General features: G+C 44.8%; 3 protein-coding genes across 3 annotated transcripts; 1 reads left to right on the top strand and 2 right to left on the bottom strand.

The window, feature by feature from the left end:
• Positions 1-5,795: 5,795 nt before the first annotated feature.
• On the bottom strand, positions 5,796-7,301 carry LOC310856645 (spartin-like; the record flags this gene model as incomplete). Its single annotated transcript, XM_083762116.1, has 1 exon — positions 5,796-7,301. The coding sequence occupies one exon, from the start codon at positions 7,299-7,301 to the stop codon at positions 5,796-5,798; it is 1,506 nt and encodes a 501-aa protein (XP_083618242.1).
• A 6,813-nt stretch (positions 7,302-14,114) lies between these two features.
• Positions 14,115-15,683, bottom strand: LOC310856644 (uridine-cytidine kinase-like 1; the record flags this gene model as incomplete). The annotated part of the gene is made up of 1 exon (XM_083762115.1): positions 14,115-15,683. The coding sequence occupies one exon, from the start codon at positions 15,681-15,683 to the stop codon at positions 14,115-14,117; it is 1,569 nt and encodes a 522-aa protein (XP_083618241.1).
• Positions 15,684-16,738: 1,055 nt separating this feature from the next.
• On the top strand, positions 16,739-17,443 carry LOC310856366 (proteasome subunit alpha type-2-like; the record flags this gene model as incomplete). The annotated part of the gene is made up of 1 exon (XM_083761747.1): positions 16,739-17,443. The coding sequence occupies one exon, from the start codon at positions 16,739-16,741 to the stop codon at positions 17,441-17,443; it is 705 nt and encodes a 234-aa protein (XP_083617873.1).
• Between the last annotated feature and the right edge of the window lie 1,280 nt (positions 17,444-18,723).

Genomic DNA, 18,723 nt, shown 5'->3' with positions numbered 1-18,723 from the left:
CGCTCCAAAAGGAGATTGACACTTAATCACAAATACATTACACCTCTGGGAATGGGCAAACTGCCGGCCCCCAGTCCCCCCCCAGCCTCCGGCCTGTCATTGTGATGACTCGGCACCCTATCTATATCCGTCTCAGATTTATGTCATCTGTGACAGGGCTGTGGCCTCGTCTCAGCCCCGCTGGTTTGGCAAAATTGGCATCCGTCCATCTGTCAGCTTCCCCCAAAGTCCTTCTGTGACGCGGTGGGCAGCAGCCTTTCACTGGAAAATCATCAGTCGTCATGTATACCCTGATGTTACAACTTACAACCCCTCAATGCCCCCAATGTAAATATGCAGATGGAGCTGAGGAGTGAGTCAGGACTAAGCATGTGCGCCTCCATCCACAAGGGAAAAACACAGGCAGTTTGTTGGTACTTTGGAGTGGTGGGACTGGGAAACATGGTGTGTGTGGACGGCTTAGCTGATATAGCACTGCTGAAGATTTGAAGAAACAAGTTAGATAAAAACGTGACTTTGCTGCTTTTAACTGCATATTGTCTGCGGGTGTTAATGCATGTTTGTTGTCCGTGTTTATTTTGTATCAATGCTTTGAAATTAATTGTTTTGTTTGTACATTGGTCAGCTTTGGCTGTTGTAAATGTGCTAGAATAAAAATAACTAGTGAGGCTGTTGACACTTGTCCTGACATGGCAGACACTTATTGTATAGACTGAGTATGAGTATACAGTCTGCATGTTTGTGTCACAGTGCAAAGGCAGGAGCTTTAGGACCCAATAACAGACAGATAGGCACTGGAAGATGAGCTTCAATGCAAGGTTTTTATTAAAAATAAAACCTTGCCACAACGAATACAAGGAACTTGAAGTACAAACACTAGTAAATCATGGATACACGACGAGCTGAACGCTACTGATATAAAGTGACGAACTAGCAAGGGAACTGAACAATCAGGGGAGTATACATAGACACAGACTAACTAGGCACAGGTGAAACAAAACTCAAAATCAAGACAGGGATTGGCTGGGGGACTAAGAGGACACAGGTGGAAAACAAAGACTAATCACAATACAGGTTAGACAAGGCAGGTACTACAGAACTACAGGGTCAGACAGGAAAGCACAAAACAAAACTACAAAATAAAAGGTACACAAGTTAAAGGTGAAACTCAAACTGGAACTAAGACACAGGGAAAACTCAATACAAAATCACGGGACAGTAAAACAATAACTAAAACCAAGAACAGGGTACACAAGAAAATATAAGACCTGTCACAGACCGTGACAGTTTGGGTGTAATGCATTTGTGTAGGGAGAGAGAGAGAGAGAGAGAGATTTAATTCATTTTAGGGTTATTTTGAGTGTCTTAGTCAGAGTGTCTTATTATACTGATTTATCACCGTCGATTCTTTAGACGTCAAGTTATCTGCCTGAGGCCATGCAATTAAATACAGTATGTAAGACGATGAATTTAAAGGTGGCGTGGATGTCTGGATTTGGCTGTATGCTTTCCTCTCATTGGCGGTCTGTACCATAAATGTCCCAAGTGGCGGCTCGTCCCGGCGTTAATATGTGTCTATTGTTTACCAAAGGACCATGTCACCATGGTACAGCAGAGAAATGCTAACACCATCTGTTTGTCTCTTTCTCTGGAATTAGAAAGGGGATACAGGGAATAGTTTGTACAGTACCATTTCCTCTGCTTCCTTCAGAGCTGAGGCAGCTCTCGGTCCTTGTCAGAGACGGGGGCTCTGGAGAGCCACTAACTGGGATGAAGGCCCAAGGCACCAGGTACTGCAGTGATGCTCCAGGGAGTCTTTACAGAGCAGCTCAAATGCCCCACATATACATTACAACACTGTTTCTCAACCAGTGGTCCTTGGTATAATTATAGGTGGTCCTTGGGGACATGTTAATCCTCTTTACCCTGTCGAGATGCATAGGGCATCCACCATGAGCTCTCCATATCACTCTCATGGGCCTGGGCTTTTGCTTCCTGCCAGCTCATTCCAATGTTCTTTAGGTCTTCAACCTACCCTGTTTCCTCTTCCCCTATGTGGGTTGTAGTCCAGGGCCTGTCTCATGGTGTTATCTGTGTTATCTGTGTCCTTTCTAAGGCTGTGGAATATCCAGTTCAACTTTCTCCTTTTGATGGCAATAGCTGCTCTCTGTCTACCGAGCAATCTTTGTTCCTACTCTCACCTATGGTCATGAAGTGTGGGTCATGACCGAAAGAATAAGGTCACGAATACAAGCAGTAGGAGTGGCTGAAGTGGGGACACGGTCTGTGGAGAGACAGACCATGACAACATCTATCTGTTCAACTGAGTCAACCTGCAAGTTTATTCCATTCTCCTCTCCCTGGAGAGGTTACAGCAGTGTTCGCTGATGTAGCCTTATCTTCTTCAAGTACTGCAATGCACAGTCTACTCCCATAATAGCCACACTTGTATTCCATTCATTATCCGGTCTGAAAGCAGATCTCGGCTCGCCTCTCTCTGACCACTCGTACCTACTTTTGCGTGTACCGGGGTCGTCCCCAGGGCCCGGGGTAATTGTCTACCGGCCGCTCACCTCTGTGATAAAGACCTGGAGAGAGAGAGAGAGAGAGAGAGACGGGCCAGTCCCTTCCCAGCAGAATCTGCTTTGAATGAGAGGTGGGGGTGATGGGGAGTGGAGGTACTGGTAGACATTTCAGATTAAGATGAGGTGTCGGAGCATTGACAGAGAGGTGGAGGAGTGGCATCAGAAGCAGGCTAAGGATGGCCTGTGGCTTTGTGCAGCCCAATTCAACGGTGTGTGTGTGTAGTACTAGACACTCCACAGACAGATACAGTTTTTCAGCAGGGGACTCACTCACTCACTCACTCACTCACTCACTCACTCACTCACTCACTCACTCACTCACTCACTCACTCACTCACTCACTCGCCTCATTCACTCACTCACTCACTCACTCACTCACACGGACAGATATTTCTTGAATTTCTAGAAGGATGCTGAGAGTGCTCGTGCGCTGGCCTTGATGCAGAGAATAATAAAGCTGGTACGAGATCAGATGCAGAGAAGATTGGGGAGCGTAGTGGGTAGAGGAGGACAAACAAGAGAGGAAGAAGTGAAAACTCCTCCACTCTACTTCAGTGTGCTATCAAAGTCTTCCATCTGTGCCTTTAATTTACTATCCCCCTTCCTTTTGTCTCTGCCAGGCGATAGTGTGGCAGAGAATTATGTTTTGGCCCCTGTCCATCCGTCTGTCCGTCCGTCCGTCCATCCATCCATCCATCCTCTCCAGCACAAAAGCGGTGCACACAAATTGTCCAGAAAGGCCTGTTATTATCTCTGTAGTCATGATGTGATCAACACGGATCCGATTTTCCATATTCCATCCCTTTTGGCTATAAGATTGGCTTCCAAAGTTTGCAGGATTGGTCCGTTTTGAATGAAATGCCTCAAATAATTAACTACTATAGGCCGAGGACTAAATGCCACATGAACATTTTCAAATCAGCCTCGTGGTGGGGATATAACAACAGGTCGATTTGCATTTTTTTACCTATAACTGCACTGATCTGTGTGAAACTTTGTATGCACTCCCTAGAAGCCAAGGAAAAACCTTTGACCTGCATTTTTCACATCTGCCATTTATAGCGCCACCAGGAGGCAGACAATTGTAAAACATTTTTTTTATATTACTCCTTCAGATTCTTCCCAAAAATTCCACAAATCGGTACACAGAATCTCTATAGTCATGTGATCAAGACGGATCTGTCCGATCACATGAACACAGCGTGCAATTTACGTAACATTTTGCACGCACATTCCTACTAGGCCAAGGAATAAATCCCACCCTTTTCACATTGGCCTGCACACCAGCAGTTGTAACTTATCTGACCTGGCGGAGACCTGTGCTCTGAGGAGCACTTTTTCTAGATTATTCTCTCCCTCCTCTTCCTGGCTCACTGCTGATTGCAATTTAATTTGCTGTTCCACAATCACTTTTAACTCTAATCTCAACCTTTTTCTCTAACAGTCTCTCGTTTTTCCATCGTGGCTTGACACAGATAGTGTCGCCCACAGCCTGTGAACAGGGTCGGGTCCACCACAGCTCCATGTGAATCATGATGCGCTGGATCAGTCCTAATCTTGTTATGGATGTTCCCGTGCCCTTGGAGCACACAGGAATGGACGGAGCTTTATCAGATTTCACTGTGCTTTGGAGCGTACGGTCATAGTGGTGTGTGTACTGTATGCGAGGTGTGTGTGAGGTGTGTATGCGAAGTGTGTACTGTGTGAGGTGTGCACGGCCGTGTCGGCCTCAAGATTATGTGTCAGCGATGCGATGATGGCTTCATTCAAACAGCAGCTGCTCTCCAGCAAAAATCCACTAAAATGTGGTCACAACAAGATGCTCTCAGTCATAATAGCCTACATTGCAATGCCAACCTCCTGCCCCGTACAGGCCGAGCTGGGCTTTCTGTTTCTTTAAAGCCTGACATATTCAGCAGATACAGCTCTGTTGAATATGTATTGTTTTAAGAAATGCATCACTCATCCCACATGGGAGTTCATTCTGTTCACTGATATCGTCTTACAAACATGGTAAAATACCCAACTATATTCCTAAAGTCAAAGGTTTTATGGTTCTTTGTTGTATGTCTTTGCTTATATCCACTGACAGCTCATCATTTGCATATTCACTCTACACTGAGTCTACAGGGACAAAACGACTGCGAGTAATGAATGCAAATGAACATACTGTATGTCAGAGTTGCTTTGTGTCTCTGTGAACACAATTTTACCTCATAATATCACACCAATTAGTCAGTCTCCTGTCTGTCATAACGACTACAGTATGTGATGAGTGATTTTTCACGGTTCACTTTCACTTTATAAAGAATATCAACGATCAAGAGTATCAACCTGCAGCTACTATGTTGCTTATTTCTAACCTAAATGTTTTCGGATACATATTTTAGCGTGCCGATACAATTAGTAATACACTGTGTGGATGTCATGTTGAATGAGATTAAAAATGGACACATTTTGAGGACACAATCTCTAGAGAGTTTGTAGTTTTAAGATTAGCCTAGTAATTAGTCTCTCTATCCCTATCTGTGCCTCTGGGGCACAGATACCCCAGGGCATGCTCTAATGATTTAGCTATAGGGCACCCGAGCCGGCGACCTGGGGAAACTTTGTAAAAGCTGCTGAAAGTTGGGGTAGGCTACAATTAACAACCTATAAGGCAACATTTTCAAAATGTCATTGAGTAGCATGTGACGTGTCAAACTAGGGGGTTTTAATTATTCTGAATCCATTCCAAGCAATCGTTTTGCACGTTTTGGGCTAAAATCGGCCATAGCCACTTTCCCAAATGTGATGACCTCATCACATTGTGATGACTGCTATGGCTGTGTATTGTATACTGATTGTATTGGAGTTTCTCGTGTGTGTGTGTGTGTGTGTGTGTGTGTTGTTCTTTTGTTTTTGTTACTCTGTTTACTTGTTGCATGCACAAGATATAACACCAAAATTATGATATTTATATTTTGCTACTGCTGTAACATTAAGGCACTACACATAACAACAGAAATCAATTTGATACAACATATATAATGTATACACTATACAGACAAAAAAGTGATTACATTCTACAGTTGCTAATGAGTTGAAGATATGCAAATAGTCAACTTGAATAAAAACAAAGCATAAAAACAAAACATACATTAATATTTTATATGACAATATACATTATGATTCATGGCAGCACACAGATCTTGAAGAAGAGATTACAGATCATTTGTCCCCTTTCTGCAGTTTCTTCTCATTCTCTGGTCTCTGTTTTTTAAGCTTCAAGTCTTCCAGAATGGTCCTCGCTGTCTCCTTGCCGGTTCTATTCACCACAGCTCTGACCCCCAGGTTATTCACATTGAAAGCAGTGATGCCCACATTAATGGCAGAGTTGACAGCCTGGTCTGTGGCCTGGCCAACTGCTGCCCCGTACTTATGCTGTACAGTGGTGACTGTCTCCGATGCTACATTCTGGATAATGTGCTTTGCTGCAACTTCCAAGCCAGTCCACATAGTCGCAAGACCTACAACTCCACTGGCAGCCACTGCCATGGCTCCATTGAGGTTGGAGCACATATTCTTGTCTTTCTTCACAGACTCTGGGATCAGCTTGCCTCCATGCTTCTTCACTTGTTGGGCTAGCTCCTGACCCACGCAGTTAGTGACAACAAACAGTCCATCTGTTAGAAGCTGGCTGACTTTGACTGCTCCTTCGGTGACTTGCTTGGCAGCAAGGAGCCTTTGTGCCACAGCGGGGCTGACATTTGTGGGTCTATTGTCTGGAGTGATGTGTTCCCTGAGTTTAGATGCCCCCTTATGAATGGCCTTTCCTGAGAACTTGGCTCCTTTTGTCAGACCCCGGCTCAGCCATGACGCACCGGTGAGGATGCCACTAGAGACCTTCTCACTCCACTCAGGCAACGTTTTTTCCTCCTCGGCTGCAGCAGTCTCCTTAAGGGGAGCAATGGGTACCTTCTGACGTAGATTGATGGCCTCTGCAACTCCATCTGGGGCCTGAGACCTGAGGTCTGTCATCTGGGCAAGCAAGTCCTTGAACAGCTCTCTGTCTGCATGCGGCAACTCAGAGGACAGTACCACCCCCACATAGGATCCTGGAGCCGTAGCCATCATGTCAGGGAACATGAACACCCCAGTATTACACAGCAATACTGGTGAGCCTGTGGCCGTGAGAGGGTACAGCCAGTCACACACCTGTAGAAATGCTGGTGGTCGGTTGGGCATAGTCTCGCAAGGCTCAGTAGTAAACCTCACCAGGCGCAGAAAGCCAGGGTAAGAGGGAACGCTCACTTGACCCTCAGGATTGACGAAGAATATCTGCACCCCTTGAGGTAGGAAGAACACCTCCTCTCCCTCCTCTTCGCCCATGCTCTGGAGTGATCGTGATGATTCAGACATATGGCTGTAGAAATCTTCCTCTACCAGTGACATCTCTCCTGCATCTGTCCCATAGGAGATGGTGAGATGGCCCTCAGTTGTCAGAGGGGTGCCTTGAACCACAGACCGTCTCGTGGGCAACGGTGACATGCCAACACTGTTGAGACCTACGGCACCAGCCAGTTTGCCAAGCAACGGTGGTGAAGGCCTCTCTGGTTTCTGTTTGGTGGGGAGTTTGGGGTACAGGCTTTCAGAGGGAGTGTCTGCATATACCTCAGCAGAGGTGTCCTCTGTCCTCTTCCCAGGTCTGAGCTGGTCTCTAACATAGCAAGGCATCTTTAATTACTTTAAGTGCATTATCTAATTCATCGTTTTTGTCTTTCTCCATTGAGCTCCCCAGAAAACAAAAAGCACATACTATATAACAAGACAATTGATCCTGTGGTCTCTATTGGCAGATAGCAGACTCCAATTTATACTTTCTGCGCATGTCACGCACAGAAAAATGGAAGCCCAAATATTAAGATAACATCGTAGATAAATGACATCATAGATAACTGACATCATAGCCTGATAACATGACTCCATTACGGTTACACTTTTAATAAGCCATCACTTCAGGACCAATCACAGTCTGGTAACATTGAAGTAATGACAATGTTGTATACTCTTCCTGACTTTATTCTGTCACACTTGTCCTTGCTATGAATAGTAATTCCTAAAATGAATATCTTATATCTAAATACTGAATTGAGTGACTTAAAAATTGTCTAGGGTGTTCACATAAGCCTGAGTAGACGATAAAATGGCCAAACGTTTTTTTGAAAGTGAAATATCCCTTTAAGGATTACGCGACATATGCCGCCGGCCCTCCCATCAGGCAGAACAAGCAGTTGCCTAGGGCATCATGAGGGGGCATCCACCAAGCAAAAAACAAACAAACACAGTGCTTTAGAACACAAGGGGGCCATGGTCATTTTTCAAGGGGGCATCACGAAAGATCCTGCCTATGGCACCAAATTGCTCAGGGCTGGCACTACTCTACCCACTAAGCTACAGCGGCGTGTATGTCTCGGAGAACCCTGACATCAATGCCACGGCTGGCTGTACATGGTCTCCTGTGTTCAGGAACAGAAAGACCTTGGGAGTGCAAATACAACATGTCGGGACTCGGTACGCCTGAAGGTCTTGCATCAATGAAAGCACGTTAGCCGTGTCCGCTAGGCAGGACAGATGCTGGGTGAGGGGCAATAGGGTTATGTTTATCCTGATTGGAATGGTCCTTGTGGAGGTACTGTATTGTGAATCTCTATCACCTCAGTGTCACATTGCAGAGAGAACGGCAAGCAGACCTGCCTCTGTCTCCCTCTCTCTATTATTTAGAATCCATTATACCTCTCTACAGTAAGTCTTGCTCTTTAGATATCAATCTCTATAATAGACGAATCCTCTGAGCTGTGCCCTGTAGAGGCCAACTGTATGCAATCAATGCTGCGGTCTCAGGCCTCATGAACACATATTAAACCATCCACCCCCGATCCCAACGGCCCTTACTGCATGTCATTCCCCCCATCTCTCTCCCCATTTCCTGTCAGCCTACTGTCTGTCCCTCCATAAAAAATATAAAATAAAGGCGAAAGCCACAAAAAAAACTCAAATTCTTGTACCCTGTCTTTTTTCCACTTCTTTCTAACTATTTGATCTGCCCAAAACATTGTGTTTATTGTCATGATTTGTCACAACAAGAGTTGGCTTTGTCCGCAGCATAAAAGTATTTGGGGAAAATGAACGGGGAATTATTATTATTGGGTCCTCGTCGGGGGCGGGACTGCAACGCTCTAGCATGGTGATCTGGTAGAGATTTGACCCACCGACCCACTGCACATTCAGCCGTGGGACTTAGCAGAACCTCACTGTAGTGTAGAACAATACACTGAGTTCTCTAATATGATGCATAGATGCTTGAAAATTAGAATAATTATCTATAATCGATAATTATTTAATTTAATGAGAGCACGTGGCTCGATGGGCTGGGCCTTAACCCACTTATTTTCTCAGCAGAGACAATGGTATGATATAGTTGGTTGGTTAATGATATAGGCCTATACATGTGCGTGTTAACAATCAGTATGTGGATTTACCGGTATATATGTCTAGCCACTGTGCATCACATTTTGGTCCTTCTTTTTTTTATATATTTTTTTTATCCCATGATTTTGTAACCCATTTTTCACCCCTGTGTCAATCATCTAATGTGATCCTGGGCTCTACACACCCTCCACCAACCTGGGGAGAGCAACGGACTTAACTCATGCTTCACATGAAGTATAAGATATTTCTTATGATAATTCTTCAAGTCATATTGTCCAGGACTATCTGCATCACTGCCCACTTCGACCCACGGTGCCTGGCAGCCTCTGTGGGTGCTGTGGTGTAGGTCAGCACTTAGACACAAGAGATCCCTGTCCATAAATCCATTTATATGTTCTGCTAACTCTGCAGAGCTGTCAGAAAGCAATTAAGTTGAGTAGTGTGCATTTTATCGAGAACTGTCAATCCCTCCGACTTAATTAACTTCCATTCAGTTCCAAGAGATCTGACCTTCACTGTGTAAATAGTAGTCACTCTTTGTACAAACAGGGACTCAAGGTAGGGTGACACTGTCCAACCAACAGAGTGCAATCTGACAGTGAGGGATATTTAAAGTTGACAGGAACAAACATGGCTTGGGCACACACAAACACACACACACACACACACACACATACACACACACACACACACACACACACTCACACACACACACACACACACACACACACACACACACACAAACACGCACACACGCACGCACGCACGCACGCACGCACACACACACTGCCCCCCAACTGTGGGGAACATTCCCCAGAGAATGTACACAGAATAAAGTCTGGTTCTCTAAAGACTAAGTGGTCAGTAACATTCCCTTGACCAGAATTTACGGGCGGTAGGTTAATGGGGACTCATGGTTCACAGTGACAAATAAATTGTCTCTGGATTTGTATGCAAAACAAGTCATTCTAATAGTCTAAACATTATCCAGTAATTGAATCTGCTCTCGTAATGGCCGTTTCATTTGTGCTGTAAATCACTGGCTGCCAGATTTTATTTTTTCCTGTCCAGTGTGTTTTCTTTTGAAAGTGAACCAGTCATTAGAATAAACTATTGGCATATGGAATGTTCCTCCGCTCTGGTAAAGTGGCTTTTAATAAAAGTCTGAGGAGGAAGGTTGTTTATTAAAACAAATGCTTAATAACCCGATGTCCTTAATGGCTCAAACAATCAAAGATTAGTCTGCATTCTGCAATCAATCCCTCATTGAGTGTTTTAGCTTGGCAGAGAATTGTTATTGTCTCTGTCTTTCTGTTTTCCATTAAGTCCAGCTCAAAGCCTGAGCTTTGAATTAAACATGGTGCTAATGACGTGGCAGTGACCATTGTCCTAACATTATGACTTCATGTGTTTAATCAGGGTAACACTTTTGAAATTACACACAGAGGGAGGGAGGGATGGTAGAGACTAGAGACACAAAAAGAAAAAGAGAAATAAGTGTGAAAGAGTAAGAGAGAAAGAAAGAGAGAAATGAAAGAATTCTGCACATGGTTTAGAAAAGTCAACCATGTGGAAAATAAAGGAGGCTACGAAAATTACATCAAGATGAAAACAACAAATGATAATGTAATCCTCCTGAAACGCTGCTTCTTTAGGCTCAGGTTCCAGCATCGTCCAGGAAAAGAAACAGCAGATTATCTGGTGCGAAAGCATTAGACAAGAGCCTGGTCACCCAGTTCATCCAGCTCCTATTGTACTTCACCTCTCCATTCTACCTCTGTGTGTGAGTGCGCGCATACGCACAGGGCATATGCCCTAAGGTCACCTATGGCTTGTGTGATTTGTTGTGTAAATTGTGCCACATTTTGGTCTGGGGGACTGTGTATCATTGCCGCACGGAGCAGAAACACAAATTGGCCACAAGGTATTAAAGACGATAAGCCCCAATCTGTATGAACTCAATGCTCTTGAGGTAAGGCACACTTATGACCGTGTTTGCACGTGTTTAGAATGTCAAATATGCCCAAATGTGCTGACTTCATCACATTTGTGATGACGGCTATTACCTTTTTAAGCCCGAGGAGTGTTTTTCATGCAAAACTAATGCTTGGAATGGATTCAGAATGATGAAAACCCCCTAGTTTGACACATCACATGCTACTTAAAGCATAATGAAATTTAGAACATTGTGCCTTATAATGGTTGTATGGTACCCCAACTTTCAGCAGCTGTCAAAAATTCCCCTAGGGTGTTTGGGATATGTTACTAGAAGAAAGGTGAAGAAAATTCTTGGTAAGAAATGTATTCCCAGATTTTATTAATATCCCCTGTCCCCTGTGTTATCCACCTTTAGCTCAGAAGAATATGAGGAACATTAATTCAAAGCTTCCCTTCCATTAAATGTGTGGATGGAAGGCCGTCCTCGGTGCTGGAAAAACAAACATCACCCCAGTGTCTCATAACCGCTGCGGCCAGTGATTTGATATTGATTAGGTTTGGCAGCAGGACATGGGTTCTCCACCTTATTGTTCCACAACAGGACAATGGAGTGTTGACCTCCCCAGAGTCCCATGACCTCTGTGCCAGCTGTAGTATCCTCTGTTATGGCTCCACAGCAGCCTGCGTCCAGAATGCTGAATGAGGGTCCATGACTCAGAAAACACATGCAGCCCTCCTGATAAAGTCATCATTTTCTCACTGCCGCCGGAGGATCAAAACATATACATCTCTCTGTTCCTCTGCCTCCGCCTACATTCATGTCTACCCTGCTAACTAATTTATTTCTCTCCCTCTTTTGGGTCAGTAGAGCTCTGGTCAATGGTGTGGAGATAGTGTTTTTTTGTAATTAATGTTTCTGTCACTGAAAGAGTGAAAGTGCAATAGAGTCTGCTCTGCCTCTCGGCGGTTCCATTTGAATATTGCAGTTTAGTGTTTGTCTCAGTTTGGAGTGCTGTGATGTGGTGGCGTCCTTCAGCTCATGTTTTCCATGACTATTATTTTATTCACATTTAGTTTTTAGCTTAGTTTATTTTGTTTCTTATTTGTATGCACTCATAGGTTTTAAACTAAGCAAGGAAGAGACAATCATCAATTAAACAACTATTTGTAACTTATGCATGTCTAATCATTGTTTTTAATTAGATTAATCCCCATTCTCACTGGTCCTGATTCATGACATGGCACATGACGTGGTATTTAGCCCTGTTTGGAACCTAGCTCACCCTAGCTAGCTCACCCTATTAGCCCTGAGAAGAGATTCTGTCTGGAGCTATCCTTGCAGAGGTAGAGCTTGTCCAAGTGCAGTGAAGATCACCCTTTTCGCAATATCGTATCCAAAAAGTAAAGGTATTCCCAGAGAACTACAGATTATTTTCCGAAAAGTTGCCGAATTGGGAGCAGTACTGGCGCCTGCAATACAAACACACACTGCACAGCTGTTTCTATTAATTGACTCAAATCAAGCTGGCCTAGAAGTGTGTCTGTATCAGCCAGTGTTGTTACCTTATATTCTTATCTGTATAGCCTAATTTAGTCATTAGGGGTCAAGCGGAGCCCGAAGGGAAAAGACCCCTATTGTTGTTGTACCGTCTTTTCGTCTTCCGCCATTTATCGCAGTTTTGGGAGTTGTGAGCTAGCTGTCATTTTCCACGAAATTTGGCAATATGGTAGAGGGTTGTGAATGAAGCTCACAGTCATTCGTCAACGGATCTCTGACCTTTAGATCTCCCAATGAATTAATTATCTAATCTGCTCTATCCACTCTTGACGTCAAAAAAGTGATGTCAAAGATTTTCGTAGCCTGGTTAACCACTCCCCTCGCATTTCCATCCATTTGTGTGGAGTCTGGACCCTGCTAATGCACGGTTGGTTGCGGGAGTACAGCTTTGACAGACAACCCCTTCATCCAATCAGCGTAACAAAAAAACGTACGTCATCTCCAGTCTCTAATCAGTGAACGACACTAGCCCGCAACACGGGACCTGATTGGGTCCAAAATATGGACCCTGCTAATGCATGGTTGATCAGTGGGGGTAACAAAAAAAGTGATGTCATCTCCAGGATCCAACCTAATTTGCTATTTTGCTATAGCTATAGCTATTTTCTTTATTGCTTTGTTACTTTTACAGCTTGTCTTATCGCATGCTTCCAGACACTTGGCAGCTCTGAGGGTTTGTGTGTAAACACAATATCGTGTTAACACAAACATTGAATGCTATTGACAATGAATGGCCAGCTTTGAGTGTTTGTGTAAACACAAAACATTGAAGACGAAGGTGAGGACACAAATGGTGATTGGCCGGAAAGAGATGTTGTATGATGATGTATGATGATAAGAGCGACCCTCACTTCACACGGGTGTGATTTGTTTTTATAATTGTTTTGTGGTTTATTTAATTCCTTTAAATGCATTCAGAGTCTGTCAAGGAAGGTAATTGTATATCTATCTCATGGGTCATTTATCCTTGTTTGCGTTGATTATGCCAATTACTATTCATTGTGGGTGGGTGCACGTGATATACACCCGCGTCTTGACTTGTCCATTGATAACAGTCGAAGCGGGTGCACCATAAGTGAGCTAGAAATGTTGAGAGGAAAATGCTCAGTTTGCATGAGAGTATAGACACCACAACACCAAGATGCCATGGCCTTCAGGGAAGGTATAGCCTGTTTTCAGTTAAAGTTCTTATCGTTGCCAAGTAGTCCGTTCCCTAAATCCTCGTCCTAATGCAAAATCTACATAATATTGTCACAAAACAGTAAAATAAAACCAGTTGACACTCCTCACAACACAATAAAACAAAAACAAGTCATTTGCACACCTACAAAGGTATACACAGAAGACCAAACGAGGGTCCTGAGGTGCTGAATGAAAAATACTTCACATGCAATTAAAATCTTTTAATGGGAATAACAATGTTTTGGTCTGTTAGGTTCTCAACCTGTGGGTCGTTTTAAAATTTTAGATTTTAGCTATGTATTATAAAACATGTATTTTAATTTATTTATTTTTTCTAGAAAACACAACAGAAATAGAAAAATCGTGAAAATCCAGAAACGCTACAAGTAACTGGACGCATCGATCTCTTCAACGCCGCAGTCCGGAGGCGCGTCCGTTCCGAAGTAGCGATCCCCAAAGTTCCCTATTCCGGGAATGATGTGGAAGAGGCTGTCCACCTTCTTGTCCACGGCGGTGGTGATGATGCGGACCTGGGGGAAGGCGTAGGCCACCGAGTGGACCCCCATCTCGGCCATCAGCAGAGACACCAGCAGGATCTGATCCTCCTGCACGTCGTGATCCAGCAGGACCCGTATGGCCATCATGGCCGCAGCCCCGGTGGACACGGTGCAGTCCATCAGGATGACATGGTCCTCGCTCATGTCCTTTGGCAGACGCAGGTAGTGGAGCTCCGGCTCTCCCGTGTGGTTGGTCTGGATGAGGATCTTGCCGATGCAGACGTCTTTGCAGACGGCCCTCAGCGCGGGCTCCATGGTCTCGCCAGCACGCAGGATGGACACGCCCGTGATCCTCTTCCCGTGGAAGGCCCTGCCCTCGTAGTCCTCCCCCTGGGGCGTCTGGACCACACGGACCTGCGAGGGCAGGAAGGAGAGCGCCCGCTCGATCAGCAGGCGCATCAGCCTCTTGGAGTAGAAGATGAACTCGTCGCGACTGGTCTCCTTGTTCCTGATGATGGTGTGCATGATGCGCACCTGCGGCGTGCTCTCCAGAACGCTGAGCGTCTGGGGGAGGGGCTGGGCCTGGTGTGCCGAGGCCAGGGCTGCTATATCCCAGCGCAGTTTCCTCTCTTCCAGCTGGCTGTGGACATGCTGCACGATCAGATCCACGGCAACCATGTTGTTACCGCCCCGCGGCACCACGATATCAGCCAGGCGCATGGTGGGCTCGATGTGCTGCTCGAAGGCCGGTTTGACGTACTTGTTGTACTGATTGATGACCGACTCGATGTCCCTCCCCCTCTCCGAGATATCCCTCTTCAGCCGACGCACCAGGCGGATATCAGAGTCCACTTCCACGAAGATTTTCATGTCCAACAACTGCAAAAGTTCTTTGTATGCGAAGGCCATGATGCCCTCGAAGATGATCACACTGGCTCCATAGACCGTCTTCCACTCCTTTTGTCGGCCGTGCGTGGTGAAGTCGTACACGGGGATCGTCACACTCTTTCCCAGTTTGAGTTTGCGCAACGTGTCGGTCAGCAGGTCAAAGTCAAACGCTTCAGGGTGGTCAAAGTTGTAGTTGTTACTTGCGGCCAGATCGTGTTGTTCTGGGGTCAGCACCTTGTAGAAGGAGTCCATTGAGAGCAGGACCACCCACGGCACGTCCAGAGCTTCAATGATGTTCCTGGCTACGGTGGTTTTTCCCGAAGCGCTCCCGCCACACAGACCGATGACGAAGGCCTCTTTGGACTGGGTTCCGTGTTCGTTGTACCACGGGGGGCGTCCGGCCGTGTAGATGGTTCGCTTGGAGGTGCGCAGCAGAGGGGGCTCCGACCGGCTGGTAGTCCGTGTCCTTGGCGACAGAACTTTGTTTACAGAGAGCTTGTCCTTGGATCCCTCTACATCTCCACTGTTGGATACCGTGGAGCACTTCTCGTCATCACCTTTCATCTTTGATAACATTCTTCAGACATTATTATTAAACATAAACGATGAAATATCTAATCTGTCAATCGAGCTGTGACATCATTGGCCAATCAGCCAATCACATGTGAGATCGGAACATGGCTTTGCCAGACATTTGTGACAAAATATATTTACTGGGAACAGTGCATATTGCAAAAGTACATCATAATTGACTTAAACAAACATTAAAGTCCATAGACTTAGCTGGCAAAACATTACATCATCATTACTGCCTATAAACAAACATTAAAGTCCATATACTTGGCTGGAGTTTGGGAATTTATAATTAGGCTCTAAACAAACATTAAAGTCCATATACTTGGCAGGCAAAATAATTACATAATACCTGCCCTAAACAAACATTAAAGTCCATAGACTTGGCTGGGGTTTGGAAATGTATAATTAGGCTCTAAACAAACATTAAAAGTCCATAGACTTGGCTGGCCTATGATGTAGTTTCGGAAAGCCATCCCCAAAAATGGGGATTTCCATACAAAATCCAGAACTCAGATGCCCACATGCTCAACATTACCGTTCCAGAGACCACCATTAAACCAGTCCCCAGTGACCTTCACTGGCTCCCGTCCTGGTCAAACAAAGAATCCACTTAATAATACTACTAAACACCTGCAAGGCTCCATGCAGGTCATCATTTTCAAAAGCCATGCATTAGAGGGGAAAGTGCCCCTCAATAATACAAGCCGTAGTAGTGTAGCCAACAAGTGAAGTATATAACTGAGTACTTGGGGCCAGTCCGGAGCCTTTTGGCATTCCATATTATCTGGACTTGTAAAACTGATGTCATTTTGAAGACATCACTGTGAAACACCTAATTTGGGCAAGAGCGAAGCCATATACGGTTATCGTATTCAGAGGCTTAAACTACATCACGTCTCTGGACAGACTGGCTATTTAAACGGATACTTCCAGAGCACAGCGTATACTCTGTGTGTTTCAGTACAATATATTTTCAGGGTACTTTTAATTTGACTATTCCTATTAGTTTATATACTTCTACTCACTACATCTCTCTAACCAAGATGGGCGAGCAGGGTTATGGGTTTTCACTGACCACATTCAGTCCTTCTGGTAAACTGGTCCAGATCGAGTATGCCCTGGCAGCTGTAGCGACTGGGGCTCCGTCGGTGGGGATCAAAGCCTCAAACGGGGTGGTCCTCGCAACAGAGAAGAAACAGAAGTCCATCCTGAACGACGAGCAAAGTGTCCACAAGGTGGAACCCATCACCAAGCATATAGGGATGGTCTACAGTGGCATGGGGCCGGACTACAGGGTGTTGGTACGTCGAGCCAGGAAGTTAGCCCAACAGTACTATCTGGTTTACCGGGAGCCCATCCCTACAGGCCAGCTGGTCCAGAAAGTGGCCTCCGTGATGCAGGAGTACACGCAATCCGGCGGAGTGCGTCCATTCGGCGTGTCACTGCTCATAGCCGGGTGGGATGAAGGCCAATCGTACTTGTTCCAGTCTGACCCCTCCGGTGCTTACTTTGCGTGGAAAGCCACGGCCATGGGGAAGAACTACGTCAACGGGAAGACCTTCCTCGAGAAAAGGTACAACGACGATCTGGAACTGGAGGATGCCATCCACATGGCCATCCTGACGTTGAAGGAAAGTTTCGAAGGGAAGATGACGGAGGAGAACATCGAGGTGGGCATCTGTAACGAGGACGGATTCAGACGATTGAGCCCAGCTGAGGTCAAAGACTACCTGGCTGCCATTGCCTAAGACAGTGCTTCTCAACATTTTGTATTTTCATTTCAAGCACTCTGATATCCAATAGACCATGGACGCCCATTTGTTAGGATTTATTGTTTTATCTTTCTCTCCGCCACCATAATCTACAATCCTATATCCAATAAACGTATGGGTCCATTTGGTACAGACCTATCTGGCTATGGCATACCGTATATAGAAAGACTGAAAATAGATCAGAAAAAAAGCCACACGTTGGAGCTAAACATAATAAAAAAAAAAAAAGGATCAGCATAATAGATGACAAGCTTGTAGATCTTCTATTGTCTCCCAAAGTTTTCCCCAGAATACAGATACTGGGGTTTAAGTGGTTAATAAAGCCTACAGCTTTGGAAAAGAAATCACCTGGCTGAGCTGGTGACAACTCCTTACTTAGTAAAAAAGAAGCGACGCAGTCTATCGACCTGTGATGTACAAAATAGAAAATCACACTTGTGTGAAGTGAGGGGCGCTCTTATCATCACTTTCCGACCAATCACAATTGGCGTCCTCACTTTTTTTACAGGCACACTGTCAAGCGCCTATAGTCTGTCTCCACCCTGGCTACTCCCACATTAATTTCCACCTCACTGGGTGTAAGCACACCTAGGATTCATGATCATTTTGTGGCGGGGGGGGGGGGGGGGGGGTAATTTCCTAAGCCTAGACTTTTTATTTGTTAACACTGTTGCAATAGAAACCATGTTGGAGTTCATGTTTTATAAATCAAACATGGGCAACTGCGGGGGCCACATGCGGTCACCTTAATTCACTTAATGCAGCCCACAGGTTAATGTATTTTATGTCCAATGTATTTGTGTTTAAGTTCATGAAGTTTACAGTAGTATAACTACATGCATTTGAAATTAAATACATGTGTGACTTTTCAGGATTCCAATTAAAAATAGCAAAACATTATTGCTATACTTTTGTGTGACATAGGGTGGCCCTCTTGTAGTGAATGTGGAAATACAGTGGCTCTCTGGAGTCAGTGTGGAAATACAGTGGCCCTCTCCATCATCTAAGTTGCCCACCTCTAGCATAAATGGTAAACATATGTTAACATTTTACTGTACTAAAGTCTTCACTGTTGCTGCAGGGCTACAGGATATTTTATTTTGGATCGCAACCACAACTCAACTACCTTCAACAACCACAACACAACACTGTAGATTCACATGAGTCTTATATATTTCATGCAGAGCTAGAAACAGTCACTGAACATGTGACAGACATCCCAGTTACAATGAAGGATTGATCTACCAACATTTTAT

Source organism: Protomyctophum parallelum (genome assembly GCF_964188405.1).
Source record: "Protomyctophum parallelum genome assembly, chromosome: 3".
NCBI classification, from domain to species: Eukaryota; Metazoa; Chordata; class Actinopteri; order Myctophiformes; family Myctophidae; genus Protomyctophum; species Protomyctophum parallelum.
This window is presented reverse-complemented; position numbering and strand designations above follow the sequence as displayed.